Source organism: Phasianus colchicus, chromosome 1 (genome assembly GCF_987193195.1).
Source record: "Phasianus colchicus chromosome 1, bPhaCol1.hap1.1, whole genome shotgun sequence".
In the NCBI taxonomy this organism is placed as follows: domain Eukaryota; kingdom Metazoa; phylum Chordata; class Aves; order Galliformes; family Phasianidae; genus Phasianus; species Phasianus colchicus.
In genome coordinates this window covers 158,283,427-158,306,661 of record NC_143436.1, presented here as the reverse complement: position 1 = coordinate 158,306,661, position 23,235 = coordinate 158,283,427, and the positions used below count along the sequence as shown (strand labels likewise).

General features: G+C 34.1%; 1 protein-coding gene across 6 annotated transcripts in view; it reads right to left on the bottom strand.

Annotated features, from left to right (window-relative positions):
• Positions 1-23,235, bottom strand: part of DACH1 (dachshund family transcription factor 1) — a 352,221-nt gene that overhangs the window by 8,672 nt on the left and 320,314 nt on the right. For 2 of the 6 annotated variants that reach the window (XM_090130994.1, XM_031605420.2), the window contains one exon: positions 20,008-20,074. The exons of the other annotated variants lie outside the window; for them this stretch is intronic. In XM_090130994.1, the coding sequence (XP_089987120.1) occupies positions 20,052-20,074 (23 nt within the window). In that variant the 3' untranslated portion in view covers positions 20,008-20,051. The remainder of the gene's footprint in view (positions 1-20,007; positions 20,075-23,235) is intronic. 6 annotated transcript variants of the gene reach the window in all.

The window sequence follows — 23,235 nt, the reverse complement described above, 5'->3', positions numbered from 1 at the left end:
TTAGCTTTTCTTCAGCTTTTCCCCAGACTTCTTTATAAAACACAATAAAGAACTTATCTTATACTTACCTACTGTATATGTTACCTAATACTCCTACACAGTACATCTCATTTACAGAGTCACAAGCTTATCTTATCTCTTCCCTACAAACTACTTCTTCTCTGAACAAGTAACTTTAATTGAATATAATACTCCAATAACTAAAAAGTAGAATAGTATTCTGTCATTTTCAGGTTAGAATTAAAATATAATTAATAAAAAAGTGATCCAGCTTGTCCTTAATTCCAGTTACTGAGATGTCATTTCAAATGCTGCAAAGGTTATTCCCCATTTCAATGGAAAGTAGCAGCTATTTAAAGAAATCATTTAGCTTTACTACTTACATTACCCTGCATACATCAATTACGTTGCATGTGGAATTCCATTCCAGTATCAATATCACATTAACACCCCATTTTTCTTTAATATCCAACAACTCATATCCTCATCTGTGTCCTAAAATAGAATTAGAGCCCAATGCAAACCATGAAGAAATAGTCAAATGTAGAACAAGAGGGAATGGGGTTGTAAAATATAAAGATCACAGTGGCAAGCTTATGGAACATCTATTAAGGATGTATGGAATGTCAAAACATATGTAACAAATGTTTGCCACTCTTAGGTAGTTTGTATGAAAGAAAGCTGGTGGTAGTCAATGGCACTAAGGAAGTCAGCTGAAAACAAGAGTCAAAAGTGGTAGAAAACAAACCAGAAGTCATGACCTAAGTAATGAGCAGTCAACTAAACTCATATATAATCTTCACTGCTCAATAGAAATATGACTAGATCTTAATGAACCTCCTGTGTCTTAGCATGAGCAACATAGCTACATACATGAAGTATGATGAAAGCTTCAAGCTGAAAGATGTATATGGAATTTAACCTAGTAGCAAGCCATAAAGCAATACTTAAGCAAAATTCTTTTACTCTTGTAAACAATGAAAAATATTTGAACCAGAGGAGAACTCTGTTTCTCTGACAAATATTAATGCTGAATCAGGTAAATTGGTTTTCAATTCATAATTGACACTAATTTCCCTGACTTTACACTTCTGTCTTGGGCTTATGTCCATGGATGCATTTAAGCACTCTGGTGACAAGGCAACCTTTCCCATTCTCTCTCAGTGGTAACATAATTTCACATAGGTGCTTCAAAATTATTACTCTTCCCCCCAGGAAAAACTCAATTAGCCTTAGGGCCAGGTGGTTTGAATCTGGCACCACTCTTGTGTCTTTGCCAATAGAGATTCCTTAGAAAAAGCAGCATGTCATGACAGACAGTGTCCTGGATGCACCCCTTTATAGAAATCCCAGACCATATGGAAGCAGCAAGCGCTCCCAGGGAGAACTTAGCACCACAGTCCATCATCAAAAAGTAAGCAAGAGAAAAAAGACTGGCTAAATTAAACACTAGAGCCATCTTAAGCAGTAACTCTGCAATCAGGAGACTACCTTGGAGTTAGAAAAACTGACCTGTACAGAACATCTGACCTGCACAGAACATCTGAAGTTAAATTGGATTTTGTCAAAACAGAGGAAATGAAGATGCTGATTCATAGTTACTTTTTCTTCTTGCTTTTGCACTTCTACTGCCAATTTCGAATAGCAATATATTAATGGGTTCATACATTGCACTTTACAGTAGCTCTCCTGGAACAGTTTTTAGGAAGCTGGGCACAGGTACTCAAGGTGAATTGAAAAAAAGGAATAATTTCAGACCAGTATGATGCAAAGAAGTGAGTCCACAGCATGGAAAAAAAAATCCATTTATAGGCTTATCATAGGAAAAAAACTCTGAACATTCTTTGTAAATACATTAAGTACTAGGTAGACACAAAACAGCTCTGTATTCTACTGTAGGAACTGGGTTCTGTTATAACCTTGTAAGATGAGAAAAGTATTAAAATGGTCTTTAAGATTATAGTTGTGATATGATTGCTTTAAATTGCAGGCTTCAAATCCATCTAGTCCTATCTGTAATACTATACCATTTTAGTTGGAAATGAGGCAAGAACTGAGAATATCCTGAATGTACTTACTGAAAATCTGGTCCAGTTAATTTTAGCTGGAAAATGCAAGAGAGCTGTAGGCTTTGTAAAAATATCAAAAACTCTAAAGGGAAACCTTAGCTTTTAATTCCTAAAATTAGGACACTTCCATGTACTGAATGTTTAGGATCAAACTCTGGAACTACTACCCATTTGGAGCTGGAATAGAACTGATTTTTGCAGGTTTTATTAGTGTTTTATCATTTCAGTATTTTAGCACTGGGAACTAGATTGCTTATGATGGCGTAGTTACTGCTGTGACAGTAACTGTGATAGTCATAACAAATGTGATGATAAGGTTGAAAATGGAACTGATTCTTTAGTCAATTATACTGCTTTTATGATGCTTCCAATACTGCCCATGAAGCCAAGGAGTGTGATCCAACCACAATATTTTTATTTTCAATTCATCAATGTGTAAACATACAGTGCTCTCTTCAATGACTGCGTATACAACTTTGAGTCACACTGTAAAGTTAAAAGTGAATGTAAATTATTGCTGGTTTTTATTTTATGTTTGTATTCACTATAATTTTATTACTTGAAAGGACTTGCAGCCAGCATATTGCAGTGCAAAACAATATCATGAAAAAATACGTCTTTTAATGCAAGGTTTGCACCAACAGTTTATCATAAGCAAAACTTGCAGAATTAACAAAGACTAAATAAACCAAGTCAAAACTTGAATCATCTAATATAGCACTGTACATTTTTAACAATATACATTATAATTTCATGCACATAAACTAGCACAGCAACTTGGTCCTGACTTTGTAACACTTCGTTTCCAATGTCAGCTATAGCACTTTGTGATCTATCCTTTTCAACATCTGTGATAAATACAGTATTATGCTACTGCTGCTTTTCCTAATTAGAGGTTGCATAACTTAAAAAAAATAATAAGGCTGGCAAGACTATAATAGAAAAAAATTTCCTTTTACTATTACCAATATACATTTTGCATTTCTCAACAAAATGAAATCACATTGATATTATATATGCTGCTGTCTCTCATGATGTTCTTCTGGAACCTTGCAATGACCAAAATACTTCTTGTGAAGGGTTGAAATTCTAGAGATTTCCTTTTAAAGCTGGCAGCCTATCCTAAAGGAGAGATTTTCCTCCTTAGAAGTCCGCTGGCTGTTCACTGAAAGAATACTTTAGATATATGCTGGCAGAAGATTTCATCTATTGATGGAACATGATGCTTGGCTAAGTATTCCTTCCAAATGTATTAATTTTAGTTCTACTGCCTTTTAGTTATTTTTGTTAGTTGATTTATTTCTTTTCTATTCTATTCTTCTTTTATGGGAACTTGAGATATGAATAGAGATAGGTCATGTTACAAATCAAATTCCACTGGAAAGCTGAATGCTTGGATTCTACAAAGCCAAATTGTTTTATGCTATCATTCTTAATTTTGTTAAAATAAAAATAACCACAGTAAAAAACAAAACAAACATTGTTTTTAGAATTAAAATAGACTTGGCATAATAGTTGTTATGCTTGTTTGCAATGAGGCAACATAACAGATATATTAAGATTTTTTTAAAAAATACAATATTTCCTATTGCTGAAGTACATAAAAGTAAGTATTTTGTGCTTCACTCTAGCTGTTGTTCCTTGTTTTCATCATACTGGCAAAGAGAAATTACAAAAACTAAAATATTGGCCACTATAAAATTAAATTCTCAGCCCCTCAGTTCAAATGAACATATCTTCAATGACAACGAGGTTGTCTTTACTTACATTTATAGCTATCAATTATTTCTTTACTAGATTTGATAAAATATTTGTCTCCTTATATTCATATGCTAAATTTGAAACTTACTGATTAGTTTACATTAGTTGTAAATTACTCTTTCTTGAATCATTTTTTTTTTTTTTTGCCACTTTTTAATCCTCAAGACTCTGATCAGTCACATTTATGCAAACATAAAAGCCAAAGTTAACAATATAACTGAATTTCTACTGTGCCTTCCATTCAAGATCCAGAACACTTAACCAACATTAATTAAGTTTCACAACACTCTTATGAAATACCAAAGCATTTGTGTTGCCAGTAAGAAATCAGTGCGTAAAGACTGCATACAGATTTGATTTGGGCTTAAGGCATTGGTTGAAACAGCACTGAAGCACAAAAAATGAGCTGCTTCTTTACCAAAAAATTAAACAGCAAAACACTGCTCTTAAACCAAATAAGCAACCCAAACAAATGCTGTCATTTTCATTCTGAAAGCATTATCCACTTAATTCTTTCTTGCTGCAAAATGTGACATGAGAAGACAATGATTCTTCAGCATATACTTCTAAAGAGTGTGCTAATGCTACCTTTATCCTTTCCAATTAGATTATTTTGAGCTAAAACTACAATCCCAACTATAGAACAAAAAAAAAAATTTGTGGTACAGAAAAAAAGTATAAAATCCAAAAGTAGGAAAAAAAAAAACCCAACAAATAAAAAACAGCAACAACTAAAAATAAGTTATTTTCTCACCTCCGGAAACCAAATTCAGCATTGCTAGAATGTGACTGGGCTTAAAAAATTTGTAGATGTCTACAGCAGGGTACTTATGCTCCTCCCATAGACAAAGGTGATTTATAGGTATCCACTTTATGAAGTGGGGAATTTTATTGCAGATGTTTCTCTCCACTCCCTCCACAGAAGATTGAGGGTGACAAGCACAAACGTACTTGTCTGCACTGTAAACTTCTATGTTTCATCAAGTCATCCAACTTCATCCAACTGAGGCCTTGTTTGCAAGCAAAGTTATATTTAAATGGAGACACATTAACTAGTATTCCATTACAAATTAGTAAGGATATAGTAATACTGTTACAGTAATACAATGAAATTATATTAGTTATACCACTTTCTTATCTAGAATTCTGTGAGATGTCTTCTATCTTTTTTTCCTACTTCTAAATTTACATCTACTATTGTTCTTATTTCTGAAGGATGGAATGCTTCTTTTAACTTTTGCTTCTTGTATTGGTAGCATCAAATTGAAATAAATGCTGAAAAGCTTCAGAGTTAATGTAGAATTGGATTTATCCTCTCTCCATTTGAAGATCTTGCTTTGTACAACTTTCAGAACTGTAATCAGGAATATTGTAATATTACAGAACTACATCAAGCAGATGAGAAATTGTCAGGCACTGGTATTGTTCCAGAAGTGATGCGCAATTACTCACTCTCAACACTGGCAGTTACAAAAACTGAAATTCATCTGCTTATGGTCTGTTTACAGTTACAAGCAATGCTGGCATTCTGAGGCAAACAAAAAGGAAAATAAACAACCCAGGAGGTTCATCACAATAACTTCCAACTCCAGCAGTACAGACAGCTACGTTTTGATTCTTTTTTAGATTCCCATTCCCATTCAAGGAAGTGACTTGTAAGACATGATTCATTTAATTCAAAGGCAGAAATATGTCTATTACTTTTCACTTACTCTAACAGGAGTCCAGCCAACAAACTCATATAACGTCACCTACCCCACAAATGTGAAACATATTCATCCCACTGATATTGCTTGGATATTTTATAGATAGTTGTGTTGTCTCAGCAGCTATTCCACAAGTTTCGTACCTTCATTATACATAGCAGTACCTACAGTGCCTTTATAGCATCTGCTAAATTCCATGTATCTTACCAGCTGAAAAAAGCTAGAATAATGCAGTAAAACAAGAGTTTTATACAGTTTCAGTAACTTAAATCTCCTTTCTTTTTACTTCCTTTGTACAAGTAGTGCCTAGCATGCTTAAACAGCTCCTACTTTTCCATCTCTGCTGGGTTGGCTTTCAAAGGTATTGCACGTCTAAAATTAATTCAAAAACATTAATTTGTTTATAAACTCTCTTTGCAAGTATTTAAGCATATGCAAGCATATTGAAAATGAGTACAAATCCCACTGCACTGTTTTATTGTGTAAATATAATTTCTATGTATTCTAAATCCATAAACATTTCCCTACTTCAAGTATATTTTTATTACTCCAATAATATTGTACTTATCCTTGGAAAAAAAAAGAGAAATTCAAATTCACAGATCCTATTGTGTACGTATTAAAATTTTGTATAGAATCTATCTTATTTTAACCCTATTTTAATATTCTTTCTTCACAGCTATAATTTCCAACAATATTAAGTAGCTGATGCATTACCTTGACATTTGAGATGGCCCCGTCTTTAAGTAGCAGCCTTCAACTTTGTTCCTAAAAACTTTTTTTTTTTTTAACATAAAGAGTTTTCTGCAATGTGTTTTATTTCTTTACATCTCCTTACACTTCTATATTCAAATTTTGCACAAAACTTTTTTTTCCTTCTTTTTTTTTTTTTTTTTTTTGTTTGTTTTCTGACTACGTACTCTCTTTCTGAATATCTAGCTATTTTGGACACTCTCAGAATTTCTGATATCTGCAAACTGTCACCTAACTACGTCCTCTGCAACTACCGTCCTCTGTAACTGTAACTGTCATCAGTCTTATTCTGTCTTCAGTCATTAAGTGTCAGATAGTAAGTCACAAACTATTTTTCCTCAACAATTAGTCTAGTATAGCATAAACTGGACACATATCATGTATAAGCTCCTGCAGTATTTGTCTCTTTTTTTCTATGCCTAAAATTGGTTCAATAAAAGCTGTTATCTATCACAGGGTGACAATGACAGAAGCACCAAAAGGCTTATCTTCTTGTCTCTAATGGTAAAATAAATAAAAAAAACCTCACAGATATTAACACGTAATTGAAGTAATTTAAAACTCTTTGAAAACTTTTTGTAAATTGATCAGGATTTCTGAAATTTTAAAATGTGCTAAAATGATGTGGAATGTGTAATAATGTATTTATTTTTCAGATATTGTAGGTCTGAAGAGATTTTTTGTATACTTCAATTATAAAAACATTTAAAACATACAAACTTGTGCAATTTTTATTTTAATGAAGATGAGAAGTTCATTAACGAAGATAAATATTTCATTAGATGTTAAATAAAACAAAGAGATTTTTTGGCTTCTCTCAGCACAAAATTCCTTTGAAAGATTAATTAATACATGCAAATTATGCAAATTAGACCCATGCAAATATTTTATGAAGACAATTAAGGGAACCATTAATTACTGCTTTTTTTGCTTCAGTGAGATTCATTCATTTAATTTTAATTTCACTTTAACTGTTTTGATGTATAATCTTGCAGCTAAGAACTTTATCTTTCCTAGTGGGTCACTTAAACTTATAAATTTCATCAAGTGAGCAGCAACAGAAATCTGTAAAGATATTCTCTGGGCTGTGTTTAGTATCAAGAGAAAATTTTGACACAATGCACTCCTAGAAACTGCAAAACTGGAAGGGAATGTGAGCTCATTCTTGGACAAGGTTCAACTGCTGGAAAAGCAATTAATTTGCTTTGGCTGTGCTAATATAGGGGAATTAGAAAGTGTGACACAAGACAAATAGAAATAATTAGTTCTCCAAAATGATGTTCTCATTAATATGGTTTGAACAGTAGAAATAAAAAACATTATTGTGGCATGTCTGCATTCTGTCCCTAGCCACAGGAGGTAGAACAATGCTAGATACAGCATTTTTTCACCTTTGTAGTTTGTATGGTAGCAGCATTTATTTTTATCTTATTATTAAAGAAAAGCAAATTACGAACCTGATTCTTTTATCTAAAACCTATTGAGCTTTCAGACAGCATCAGAGATCCCTAGACTTCTTAACTGTTTTCTTCCTAACAAAATATGAAATTATAAATACAACCAAGCTTTTAATAAAAGATGCTAAATTGATACTTTGATTTCAATATATTTATTCATTTAAATAATATTTTATGATATGTAATATGCATATATATGGTATATATACTGTAACTTAAGGTTCTACAGCAAAAAATTGCTCTATCAAAAGAGTTTATGACATCCTCTACAAATACAAAAGCATAAATTTTCTTCTTACATTAAGTGAATATACATGCATGCATTGGAAAAAGTATACAGAGGTATATTTTCTGTTGCTCTCATTCTTAACACTTAGAGCAGAACAGATCACCTGCACTTTTCACAGAAAGAGACCTTCAGAAGGCTAAGAACACCTATACTCTACATTCTGTAGCTTGTTGCAGAATTAAAAGTAACATTATGTGGCATGCTCAATACATGAACTCAATCCATCAATAAGAGGTATGCCTTCCAGCCATCTACCACATTCAAATTGAAGGCAAATCCCTGTCAGAGTTTTCTTGTGTACATATGTTTTATCTCAAGTCAGATAATAAATTGCAATGATTTAACTTATTTCTTCTTACAGTTAGGTAGCAAATCTGCAGCACCTGACTGGAATTGAGATTTTTTTCATTAAATTTAAGAAGGAAGAATATATTTGTGGCTATGCCTACCTCCGTATTTTTTTTTATACAGGATTATTGTCAGTAAGAAAATTCTAAAGCACAAATTTCACAGAAGTGAAAATGTCCAAGAAAGTTTCTAGAAGTCACAGTTTAGTAGGTAATTTAAGTATATCCTGTCTTCAGCGAAATGTCTTTTTTTTTAAGGCCTTTAACTTGAAGTTTAGACCCTTGAAACTGTCCAATTAGAATGAAGAGTTGTTTACTCTTTAACAATGTGAATAAACTACTACCATGTTCTTAGTTTGGTAGATATATATGTGCCCATTAAACACATGGTTAAATGACCATAACACTTCCAAAATAGTGGGGAGCACCTTCTCCCTTGACCATCAGTTTTTTTGGCAGTCAGTTTGTTTGCAGACTTTTGTTAAATGTGGCTGTCTTCAATGTCTTTATCTAGTCAAATCTTGCAACTATCCATGTCTTACAACTCCACAGACAACTTCCTAGGCTCTTCTAGGCTAGCCTTTGAAATAACTTTTTGATATTCACTCTTCTCTCTTTGACAGGATCTTATTTTCCATCACCTGATTAATCTCATTCTATTTGATCTTTTTCGATTCTACTTCAACTTACTGTTTTAGTATCTCAGGGCTGAGATCTTCCTCCCATTGTCTCTCTCTCTGAGCTTCATATCTCAGTAACCTAATCCATGAACAGAAATTCAGCTACCATATCTATGGTGAAAATTGACATAGGTTCTTTGTACTCCAGATCTATTCTATTTCCTCTTAGCCCTCTTCCTGTTTTCCTGATACTCTGTATGAATGCTTAGGTCCTATGACTATCCATGGTTGGGAAAGCAGAGTTGGTAATCGTGAACCCCTTCAGAATCCTCCTCCTATTTGTCAGTATGACTCTTAGTTGCTATGAATCACTCTTTTCATCTGGTCTGTAAGTTGAAGTTCAAAATCAAGGCATCTTGCTTGTTTGCTACTTCTGACTCTTCATTACAATCTAGTGTCTAAAATTCTCATAAAAAGTCTCTGCCATTCACTTCTTGTCCTCACTAGCTACAAATTCATATTCTGTTTCTCCTTACGTCTTGCCTGCCAGAGCTTACTTCTGTCTACACTGTATAAACAAAATCGTATGGCAAAAAATATTTCCTAGACTGCTCCTTTGAATTGTCACTCGTTCTAAAGTTCTTTCACTGGCTCTTCCCTTTCAACAACTGGAAACACAGTAATTGAAAGGCTTTGCCTTACCCTTCACATTGCACATGACTCTTTATAAAAATCTCACAAAGTGAAGATCCTTACAGATTTTGTCATTAGTGTTTTGTTTTTTCATTCGTTTCAGTTAGCTAGTTTGATTTTTTCCCCTATTTCTCTCCACAGTTAAGAAGACTCTGATACAATGTTCATCTAACTAACTCATTACGACCCTTCAGCTTGAAATCTGATTTTGTAGAAGAGTCTGACAGCAAGACCTGAGATCCGGAAAGGTAACTAAATCAGGACTGTGATCAGGAACACATGTAACTTCCCACATCATTCAAACAAATCATTTAACATCACAATCATTAATATACCATAGTCATTACTTCACTCAAAATATTTGTGTGAAGCATTATGGGAAATGACATTAGCTATATTTCTTTATTAATTTTTTATTTAATTGATCAGGAATGCGGATAGTAATTTCAAGAATACAGTAGGTTGTATAGGATGACTGTGGATGATCATATCAAAAGATTTTATTAATTAAAATATGAATATGTAAGCGGTAATTATATAAATTTTTTTAAAAAATAATTAAATAATGCCGGGCATCATATGTTGTCATTGCACTTCAAAGCTACGACTAACAAAGAAGAGATCTGAAAAGACTTATATCACGTGTACTATGTCATTACTCTGATATTCAGAGTCCAGCCATTGGTCTGAGAATGTGTAGAACAAGCGTGAATTACATGTTACTTGAATTCTGTTACCATGAAGTCGTGGAACATAAATTCCATGATCAATATTCAAGCTGATAAATTAATTTCAGTTTTGCATATGTCCATATAGTGACATAGTATAAATGAACATATAAAAGGGAAGGGAAAAAAATGAAAGGCAGACTGAAAATTTAAGCTCATGCAATATTTAAATTCAGTCCCTGACCTATCACACATTTTTGACATAGCTTCTATCAAGATCCTTAGACACTCTATCATTGCTTTGTTCTGCATCACAGGAATATTTTCTGTTGTGAAGATTAAATCTATTAAAGATTGCAAAGTTGTTCAGATATTACAAAGATAACATTTCTACTAACTTTGCAGTTACTCCTGACATAGCTAAAAATAATTTATTGGAGACAGACTATAAATCTGCAAACTGCAATCATTATTGAAAAGAAAATGTAATACTGTTCACTATAACATGTATCCATGTACAAACATTATATGATGGCTGCTTTGAAAGTAATGCCTCCTGTTTTATGTATGTTGCTCAAAAAGTAATGCCTCCTTTACATTTCCGCAACAGCTACGAAGTGCACGCTAACACTACTGGATGGAGCAAATTCACAAGACACTATCTTTCAACACAGCCATGCATTTTCACCAGCAATGAACCAGAGCCTGAATGACACACTCATAGAAGTCTGTGCCAACAGAGATGACCCACTGTTTCACAACTGCTATGACAGTACCATTGGTAGGCAAATGTTGCCCATGCAGTCCATCTTTCACTGGTCTGAAAAGACAAGTCAGAAGGCACCAGATCTAGACTATACAATGGGTGTATAGTAGAACAATCCAGTCAAAACTGGCAATGTTCTCCACAGTCTTGAAACTGGCATGGGACCTGGTGTTACTGTGTTGCAAGAGAATGGGTGTCTTCTTCTCTGGCCTGACTTTGGAAGTTTGAGCCTCTAGTTCAGTCAGCACAGTGATGCAGCAGTCAGAGTTGATGGTTTGTGTAAGTTCCTGGAAATCCAGAAGGATCACCTCTTTCCTATTCCAAAAGACCATGCACATCACTTTACATGTTGAGTGCTGAGTCTTGAATGTTTTTGTCCATGGGGAATTCACGTTGCCACTCCATGAACTGCCATTTTGACTCTGGCTCATAGTGGTGACACAACATCTCATCACTGGTAATGATGTGATTCGGGAAATCCTTCAGCTCCTTCAGATTTGTGTCGGTTCAGCAGGTCCTGACAGATATGCATAGCCTTCTTTCTTTTCCTGTGTTAGCATTTGTGAGACTCACCTGTAATAAACTTTGTTGTATTCCAGTGTTGCCACCATAATTTCCAACATACTGAAGCCAATATTCAGCTCCAAATACAATCCCCTGCTTGTAATTCACTGATCCGTGCTGATGAGCTGATCAAGATGCATTTCAATTCATGGTGCAACAGCTGTGCATGGCTGTCTGTAGTGCGGCTTGTCTTTCACATTGCTTTTGCCACTGCTGAAATGCACCACCTACCACCTCACTGTGTTCACATCCATTGTTTGGCCTCCATCAACATTCAGAAAGTTTAGAAAGCTCAGAATGCCAATGGGTGCAATTTTTTCCACATTGGAGGAATTCACCACTTTGCTTCATACACACTTCCATGTCAGACGCCATTTTGTCTGCCTGTCTGCTGCCATCGGTTGCATAGCAACAAAATTTCACATACTGGAATAATGGCAGGAAGGTTCTACCTCTATTTGCCATACCGCCAACACCCGCTTCTGACATTGCGGATCAACTTAATAAAATAGGAGGCATTACTTTTGAAGCAATCCTTGTACAAACTAGTCAACAAATAAAAAGATATAGAGAAATTATGCCACGAATATTCATAGCTTTCCAGTAAAAATGTTGGAAGAAGAGTACTTTCAAAAACAGCACAATAATATTTTCAATAATAACATGAGGAGTAAACAAATTGCATTGTGTATCACTCAAGTCATGAATATAATATGTTTAGAGGTGTTCTAAACAAGCCAAAAGGTCTTGATTCAACATTTGGTATGACCTGAGAATTCTGTGTATCTTCCAGTTGATGCTCAAGGCAGTATTGGATCTTTAATAAGTCTGATTAACCCTGTGTGGATGTCTCAGATGCCCTGAGGAATCTCAAATGGCATTAGTCATCTGATTGAATCATTTTTTAAACTGTCTATGATTTAATATTAAGATAAGGGTATCTTATCTTCTCTCTGAATATCTTTTTTCAGAGTTTCAGACTAGTAAGAATGAAGTGGAAAATTGATGATGACTTTCCTTGGTAGATTAAAAGCCTTCTACAACATGGCTTGCTAAAAATATTTCTTCTTCTTCTACAGGTGGTATTTAACAGTGAAAAACGGACACTGAACAGGATAGTCGTTTTAAATCTGATTTAATTTAAATTCAAGATTTGAAATCTAATTCGGATTTGATATTTCTTTTTACCTACCAAAGCTGCAGTACCTTTCAGGAAGAACTGGATCTCCTTGTCTAAAGATTTATTCTTATGTGTTTTAAGAGAATAAAGTTAACTTACTGACTACTAATTCGTACTAGTAGCTTTCTGAAACATATTCATTTTAGTAAAACTGAACATTATTGCTGTTATTTTGACATAGGGATCATCTCATTTTTGCTGTTCATGAAAAGTCACGACAAGGAAAGCACAACTATTAGAAAAATCTCAAACCTAGAAGTTTTGAGGTCTGTTGAGGTCTGTTGAAGTCTGTTGGTCTTAATGAATTCATAAAAGAATGCACTGCTACTTTTGACAGGAGTAGTTCTTTCATAAGTGGATGATACACAAACAAGAGGTGTTTTTTTGATCTCTATGGCAGTTTAAAAACCAAATGCCAAGAAACAATCTCTATGACATACATTACAGCTGACATAATGCCACTTTCCTGCACTGGTCTAAAAAGTAGTAAACATGGCTGAGGGAAAAAAAAAAAAGAGGGAAAGAGAGAAAAAGGGTCAGCTCTCTACACTGACAAATAGAGTTTACGCTCAGCAAATCTAGCTCTAAAATAAATGGGTTTATAGTTCCATTGTGAATAAACTAGAAATGCACTTCGTTTTCATCTGTTTTACGACAGTCTATAGAAACACTATTTCACTGAAATGATGTTTAATTTTCTAAATCAGTTTTTCACCTTAGTTTAAAAAACATATTTTAGTTCTTTCTTAAGAAGGAAAAAATGTGATTTCAGCTGAAGAGACTATGTTAGAAATGTATATTCTACTAGTCTACTCAGGCTTCTGTTGATTTCTGAAAGTGAGGATGAAGGGAACATAAATTAGGATGGCAGCTTGCAGTGTCCAACATTCTTAGGTAGCAAGACAATTGGGATGACATCAGAAGACTATCTGTTAGGTAAGAATTCATCTGTCTTATCTTACCTTTAAATAACATGAAATTGGAACAGAGAGGGAGTAAGAAATTAGTGAAAATAAAATAAGTCAGTTCTATAATCTTATAGTCTTTTTGGTCACTGTGTTTTACTTAGTATCTTTATTGTTCTGAATTTTTCCACTTCCCTCTGTTTTTTTTAATTAATTTTACACAGAGCTTTTTAAAAAGTGCACTAGAGTACCATGTTGGAAGAAAGCCTCTGATTGATTAATCATTTATCTCAGTAGAAAAGCCATGAATATATTTATTTGATTTCTGGCATTTCTGTATATACACATCTATAAAATGAGATGTAAAATGCAAAAGATAGCAATTTCAAAGAAAATGTCAAAAAGTTTATGTGTGTGTTAAATGAGGGGGCTCTACAAGAATGTTTTGCAACATACATGTAACTTTTTATTAACTCTGTGCACTCTTTTTGCCTTTTTGGCAATAAATAACAGTACTATGTAGCTCAAAGTTTAAAGGTGTAGCTAACAATGACCTATGAACACTATGAAACAGTTGTCTATTTATAGGTTACTGCCTGCAATCAATACCACCTTCTGTTTAAGTTAATCAATGTTGTCTTTAATTGATTAGCTTGGGTTGAAAACCTGCCAAAGCACTGAACTCCTAAACAGAGGGATAGAGAATATGCTTACTACTGTTTGGTTTCCATGCATTGTAAAATCATTTCAGTATTTATTCATGGTCACGGAAATATGAAGCAAAATAAATCTTCATTGAACACTTCCTCAGTGAGTATTTAGATGTAAGCTATAAAAAGAAACAAACAGCTAGAGATGTTGTAAATGTCTAACATACAATCTATGTTTAAAATCTGAACTGTACTTCATTGTTTGCCAAATAAAAAAAAATTAAAAAAAATCAGGAAAAAATGTCTTTTAAGACATTAAGCTGGCAAAGCTAGAAAAGCTTATTCTTCTCTGGGAAAATAAAATGAAATATATCGAGTACAGGGAGAGAGCTCAGCACTTTCTGAAACGTACAAAAAATAAGGCAGTTATTTGCAGAGATATTCATTCTGCAAAAGTAATGAAATTCAAGGTGGTGCATACAGATTAATGTTGTTATTTATTATTATGTATATAATTTCATTGAAGTGCATAGCATTGTACAGATGAATAATAAGTGCATGACCCTGATGTTAATACAAGGAGCTACACTCTGCAGTCAAATGCTACTAAAGTTTAAGGCACTAATCAGATGTAAAATGAAGCATTTTAAGTGTGCATGGCTGCATGCAGGAACAATGTTTAACAAACAAATATTTTAGGAAGACTGAGCAAAAATAAAATAGAATAGGGTGGGCTAATCAAGTAGATTTAGTAAAGCAGCTCCATTAAATGTCTCTGAGGGATATTCAGTGAATTTCTAACAGCTCCCACCCCACTAGATCTGAAAATATCTCTTTGTGAGCATAAGACAAAAGAGAAGAGCACTGCAGAAAGCACTCTATCTTTCAGCTTCTAAAATTAAATATTGCACATGCATACATTTTAACCAGTACATCAATTTGTTTGACAAACTCTGGCATGCAGAGAAAGATCAATAAAAAGACAGCAGACATCCCTTCCTAGTAGGTCACTGTGACAGTTTTGCTCCATTCTGTTGTCTTTTTCACACTTCTTTGATAGCTCAGCTCACTACTCTTACCTAGAAGTGCTATAAAATTTCTCTTGTGTGAATGCAGTCATAAGCAAAGCTATAGAGATACTGAAAGTGGTTGTCTTACTGAACTTCAGAAATCTTAAGAACAAAAACGTGAAGGAAGAAACTTGACTTAAAAAAGCAGATCTCTCTGTCAACTTGCTGATACATTCTCGCATGATGGTGATATTTCATAAATATAGACAAACCTTGCTGTTTAATTCTAGGCTGAAAAATACCCCTTTCTTTGATTTTTCCTTAATAGAATAAATGAAAATTATTAGATAAATTTTTAAAATGTGGCCTAATTAAATAGCAGCCTCAAAGGTCTGAAGACCAAGAATGTCTTTCACAGAAAAGTTCTTTTCAAAAAAAAATCCACTGATTTGTCACTGCTGTGTTGTTGAATCTTTTTACATTTCTGTGGATCTAGAATAGTTAGTTGTTTGTTTCCATAAACAGCCTAACTGAACAGCAGATGTTTCCTTGGGCAGTTATTCAATATATCTAGGAAAAAAAAAAATCTCTTTGCCTTCCAGACTTCTGACAGCTTTGTTTCCAGCTCCTGACTACTTTTCCCTGCTGAAATGTTCAACCTTTATAGCAGGCCTTCACAACAGGTGGGCTGTGGGTCTCTTGTAACTTGAAAAACCATTTGTTTGGCCCATCAGCAGCTGAGAAGCATCATGTACTGTTTGATTTGCTCAGCTGCCAAGATGATGGCAGCAACAAGATGTCCAGCAGAAAATGTGTATCTAGCTTATCACTGATCCCTCAGAATGCATGTATCTCCTAGTCAGCCACCTAGTGAAGCAGCGGACACATACCTCAAGTTCATACACACATGTTGCCACACCAGTCAAAGTGGAGTAGTAAGAAAGATTTGGCATATTCACAAGTAATATCTGGGATAGAGGGTAGGGATTGCATTTGAGAGGGAGAAGGAAAATGGGAAAATAATAATTTGAAGGGAGCTGAAAAAATGTTGAATTGGGTCAGAGAGAAGTAGAAATCACTTGGGAAAGTAAAATTCACTTCCATTCTGAAATGACCTGAAAATCCACTTGAGAATCCTGGCTCTCTAATAAACTCAAGCAACTTTCTGCTGAAAGTCTGTGCAATAATAAATGAGTAACAACAAATCCATAGCACTTACTAAGCGGCAATAAAAATGGAACAATTCATGAACAAATGTCAATTAAACCAAAATGCAGAATTTACAAGTTGATAGATAGATACAGCTATTTACATTTCTAAATCGGGTACTTTTCTTTTCTTGGGATTAATTCATTAAAACTACAATGATTGTAGGTTTATATGTAGAGGATGATGGCTAAACAGAAATAGACTTATATTGGCCATCATAGTCGATATCATGAGCAAAATAAATGAAAAAAAAGGCTAAAGAAAAGACATTCTGTTTAAATACACTGCAGAGAGAACTGATCTCCCAAGAAAAGAAAGAGATGACGATACTGAAAGCTATTTTTTAAATGATTAGCTAATTTGAAAGTAGTCTCGCACCAGAATATGTTTCCTATCAGTAATTTGTAAACAATATTAATCCTCTTTAAGTCTTAAAACAAACTCATAAAGTTGAAGATCTAGAGAAATTAGAACAACAAGTCTGGTGCAGGTGGACTTGTAAATAGAGAGAAAATAGAACTAGAGGAGGTGACTGAGACTGGTTGGACAAATTGACAGAAATCAGGCACCAGAAAACACTGTGAAAGGAAGCTAGTAACAAGAAATGGTTGGCTGACAGTAGCTGAGACCAAAGCTGTGGGACCACATGATTTGGATTCACTAGACAAGAACAGGACCAGTGGTTGAAAACAGAAAGAACGACATGTGACAGAACACAGTGCAACAAAGTCATGTTCAGTTATCTGAAAAGAAGTCTCTCTGAGGGAGAAGTCTTGACAAGTGTATATGGGGCATAAAGATAAATATCTGCGGATGTCTGGATCTTGCTTAAGAAGAGTATTAGGTTCAAGAAGTTAAGATAGGAAGTTGGAATTATGACTGGATATAAATAGAAATCTGGACAAGGATATTAGGACTGACACAAATGCAGCCCAGAGCTTGATGGAGACACTCTTAAAAGAACTATGTGTTGCAAGAATAATGAAAGGAAGGATGACATGCAATCCAAGGCTATCTTCATTTATCTCAAAAAATGCCTGTAAAACCCTCACATCGAAATGCTCATTGCTTAGAGCAGTGCGGACTGCTCATAATCATGTATTACCGCTTACTGGCTGCTTCGTTTGGTTTATCACTGTGAAACTAAAGGTTCAAGTCCTACTATATCCAAAAGGTCATCAGCTATCTTTTCATAATGAAACTTTTGACTCTCTAGTTTACCTGTAAAGAAATAAACCCTAAGAAATGATCACCTGTAATACTAGGACATTATTCAAAGCTAAAGCAAAACATACAACTGTTAGGAAATTTTAAAATTAAGATTTAACATATTAAAGAAATTAAGATAATCTTCCATACCTCTTCTGTAAAGTATGATGTCTAGTGACAAAAATATTGTATATAAACCAGGTATTACTTAAAGCATGAGAATACACTGAGTTCTGGAGATAAAGGAAATATTGGATAGATATCCATTTATTCAACTCCATCCTCGTCCCCTGAACTGAATGAAGTGCTGTGCAAAATACAGTATCTAATCACATAATTAAAGATTATATCACAATGCATATACAAAGATGACAGAACAAAGATGAGGAAGACAACCTTAATTCTACCACTTCCTAATTTTGGAATGCTTGACTTTACAGTCTTGATAATGGCTTTTTCCAATAAAAGTTTTTGATCTCATAGGAAATATAATCACATATTTAGACATGCTTTTGTCAAGATTTTTACATCAGACCCGTGTACACAAGGCTTACGGAATGAGTGAAAGTTCCTTTTCAGTGTGGAAGTCAAGTCCTTCAGATAGCTATCTTTCAAACATTGCAAGAAAGCATCAAAGACTATAATTTGCTGAGATTATTACACTGATCTTGCTTGTAGAAAAATAGATTAAACAAGTTTCAAACCAATGCAGAAAACAATTTAGGTTAGGTTTTCAGACAAATAACTGAAGTTGTATCTAAGCAATTGTCATTAACATTGAGGGCAGCTGCAGGGCAGCATTTTCCTATTACTTAGGCAGCGAAATGTGTCCTTTAGGTCTCTGGCATATGCAAAATTAAATCATAATTTCTTTCTCTTCACATGTAGCCTTCATTGATCTTAAGAGTAATTTCAATAGAGGACTATGCAGTCAGTATGCTGAGTTGCAGTAGTCTCTTTCTCTGTTACTGGATCTGCTAAACATTTCCATCTCCAGACCTGGGAGGGAGTAAGTACCTCTGTTTGTTTGCTGATGAGATAAAGAGTTTGAGAAAAGCTGTGAATGGAGGAGAACAGATGGTCCTGGAAACTTTCCTGTGCATGGCAACTGAATGGCTTTTTCACAGGAGGAACAAGTAGTCTGAAGCCATTTAACTTTATACTTAACTGTATTCTTAATATCAGCCTACAGAAGAGGTGTAGAACTAGGATAATGGTGAGAAAGAACAGTCTATGTGAAAGGACTTAGTAAAAGCTCATTTTGCTAAGGGATGAAGAGAGTAAAGAGAAAGGCCAATAATCTGCTACAAAATATATCTGCAGAGTATAAGGACTTCATGTATAAAATTTGATTGATGGACAAAGGAAACTTTGGAAAGGACTAGAGAAGAGTTTATAGAAAGGGATAAACTGAAATACTGGAATAGACAGGAGAACTTCAGAGAATACAAAAATTGCAAAGGATCTCTTGAGATATTTGGGAAAAAAAAAAAAAAAAAGCCGACAATAATAAGCGTGAGAATTCATGGGAACTGAGCAGGGTAAGAAAGGGCTGTTAGCAGAGAATGAGGTGTCTGGCTTTAGAAAAAGCTGGAATAAGAGTATGAAGAACTTGGAAAAGAAAGCAGAAAAGCTATTGGATGAAGAACTCCCTAGAAAATAGGAAATAAATAAAGAAGATAAGCAAGACAATAATCTGAGACAGAGAATCTGGTTAAGCTTCCTGTTCTTATCAGAACAGTTTTGGGAAAAAAGAACTAAAATGGAAGAATTTGGGAAAAGGAAAGCGTGAAAGAGATACCACACTAACAAAATCATCAGCAGGATGAAAGTGTAAAGCAGAACTTTCTTAGATGAGTTTAGACAATACATAAAGAGATCTGTGATTAAATAGAACGAAGATTACAAATGTATAGGATTTGGGAGGGAAATCATTAGGACACAGAGAAATGAATGTGGAATTTATACAGGAAAAGAAAAAAAATAACGTCGGCAAACAAATACATCATAGGTAAGCAGATGGGGAAGAAAAGAATCAGTGGGAAAAAAAAAGGAAAGTAAGAGCAGCAGTAAATGTCATTGTTCTAAGTGCTTAGTAAGAGGTCTGGTAACAAACAGTATATAAAAGTAAACATTATCTTTGTATGGTACCTTTTTGTGTGGGATGAGGGGATCTTGGGAAACCGGATTGGGAGCTAGGCATAGGCATCTAGTGAACCTACAATATGTATGGAGAAGAGGATAATCTGCTTTATTATAAATTTAAACAAAAGCAAGAAAGAAAACATTTAAAACTACTGTCTAAACCAATTCGTAATAACTTAGTATCTGCATTTGTTAAAAATATCTACATATATTTGAGACTCAGATTTGAGTTATTTATTATCATTACTTCTCAGTATTTTATGGACAGTCCAGCAAGATGTTGGCTATCCAATATTTAAAAAACAAATCAAAACAAAACAAAACCTAGAAAAACTATAGTATCTGTTATTGCTTCTTTCTACAGACTCATTTTAAAGCTCCTTTTTCTGAATATCTTTCCCGTTTGCAAGGCTTTATGTGAACTAAATGTGAATTTGAACACACTGAAAGGTGCTACAGAATGAAAAATAGAACATACCCCATTTATTGATAAATACAATTACCTTTTACACTTAAATTAGTCCTACTCCTTGCAAACAAAAGTGACCATTATAATATTAACATTAAATATAGATCCAAATCCACAAGAATCCCTTTATTTACAATAAAGAGTAGATAAAATCTTTATTTTAAAATACTATCGTCTTTCCCTAATACTTTCATAAATGCTGAAATTATACCTGATATTTCAATTATTTTACTTCCCCACAGAACACTGCAGCTATATTTGCTTGCTTAGTTACAGAATTGCATAGCATGATTAATACATTAAGTTTAAAAAAATGTATCATGATTATGTATAAAGCTATTATTACCCCAGATATGCTTTGATACAGGAAGATATAAACACAGATATTTTAGAGGAATAAGAAAGGCATAAATACTTCCCTAGTAAGCATATTTTTCTAGAACCTGAAAGCATGAATGAAAGATTACATTCTTTATTAGAGAATATACTGCATATTCTATAGAATAATTCTTCTATTACACATACAGAAGTATAGTAAATATCATTATTAGATAAAATGTACAGAAATAATTGAAATTTTCAAAAATTGAAAGGACATACTCTTTGTTATCCCTGTGAGAGTTAAAAAAAATTCACCCACTGGAAGAAAGATTTTGTACAGTTTTGCAACTAAATTCTCTGAAGAGTCCATCTGTAGTGAGCATGCTTTTTCCTGGTGCTGAATGAAGTTCCTTCATTGAAACTCTCTATCCTCATTTCTGTTCTGCTAAATATTGAAATAGCAACAGAGAAATTGTCTTTCCTTTTCTCTCAATTCTTCTCTTGCTGATACTAAGGAAGAGCTTGCTGGGGAGGCAGGAGAAACTGAGAATAAATACTGAAAGACTTGTTACAGAAAAGGTTGTTAACAGGGAATGTTAATGGAGTGCAGACTCTAAAAACCACTGGACAAAGGAGGAAGGCAACAAAAAGGGTCACATACAGGAGAAGGATTTTGCAATAGAAGAAATAATTAGGGTGGCATGAAACTTAGTCCAGAAGAGAACAATGGAAGAATGGGTTTCTAGGGAAAGGAAAGTTAGTGGAGGGGGGAGAAGAAGTGTTGAGACAGGACAGTGAGAACAGCCACTGACAAAAGCTGAAATTAGAATAAGGAGAAAGAAACAAGATGGAACTGGTACATGGATGTAAAGGAGTAACAAGGATACACGTTACTGGGGACACAGAGAAAAGGGAAAGGGAATCCTCCTTCCTGTAATGGATCTGAATACAAAGAGTCCTAACACTTAGCATTACTCATCTGTTAGTAACTATTTCAGAAACTGTCACTCCACAAAAAAAAAAAAAAAAAAAAGATACACAAATACAATAAACTTCTGCACTTATAAACTGTGTTGTAAATCTGCATGTTACACAGTTCCCAGTGGTAGACCTAGATGTTCCAAAATCTGATATGATGATTAAATGTAATATATTGAAAAATAAGTAAAAAATAAATGTAAAAAAATCACCAAAAAAAACCCAAACATTATTTAAATTCTATGTTAAGATGGAAAGGAGAGACAGGAAATGTCAGAACTAAGGTTGCCTTTGCAGTATGATCCAATACGATGACCATCATGGTTCAGTCTTTAAATAAACAACCATCAGTATTATTTTGTGGGGTTTATTATTTTTTTCCTCATAACATCTTGGACAGATGAGTCAAGGAGAAGTCATCATTATTGAGAATGTAGTCTCTAAGACCTTGGTTTTATTTGTTGCGGAAATGTAAAAGTACAAAATGAGCATAAGCAGAGAATGACTTGGTTAAAAACATAAATGCTGTTCCTATGTAGTTTGGGATAAACCCTTTAGAATACACACTTCCAAAATACTTTGTAATTATGTGTTCTCATCTTCTGAATATATCAGCTCATAAAGAAAACTGAATTTAATGGGAACAGTGATTTGAACACAGTGAACACATAAAACAATTTGACACCTCAGTCTTCCTGCGACTCTGATTCCCAGGTTTAAAATGGGAATACTGCAAACTTTGCTTCCCTGCAGGAATAGTCTGAAGACAAATAAATTAGTGTTTGCAAGGAACTCAGTTACTTCAGTGCAATAGAATAGCCTCCAAAGAAATTTCTCCAAAGAAAAGTTTATCTGTGCACCATAGAAAATACACAAAATGTAAACAAATGGTTCATAGCAAATGACATGTTGATTGGATTCTTACTAGAATGATGTATCAAATGGTGCTTTGAGTTAGGCACACTGTCTGTGGGAAGAGAAACAGGATTCTCAAACAATGTCACAACCTGTACCTACTTCCCAGGCAACATTCAAACTGGCATATTTCAACTTCTGAGCTATTAACCTTATAGATAGAACACGCAATTTAAATCTATTTTTTTTTGTTTGTCCCACAGAAGAAGTTATTGCCTCTTTTGTATTTTTGTATATGCTCAATACCTTTAAACTAGGAACTAGGGGTTTCCTATGTGGAAACAGACTGACATATTTTTTCTGTTGTTAAGGCCTCCTTGTGGCACAGTAGTAACAGTTCTTCAGGAGTCAGTAAAAGTGATTAAATAACATACAGATTATGTCAAATGATACTCTTAAGATGATTGACTTCAAAATGCAAAGTAAAGGCAATTGAGTGTGATTACTAGTGCTAACCATTTTAGGCTTGCCTTTGTAAAAAAGCATGTTCATTTACAATTGAAAACAAATGCTGTTTCTGCTGTTTAGTATTCATGTAGGTAGAATTAGAT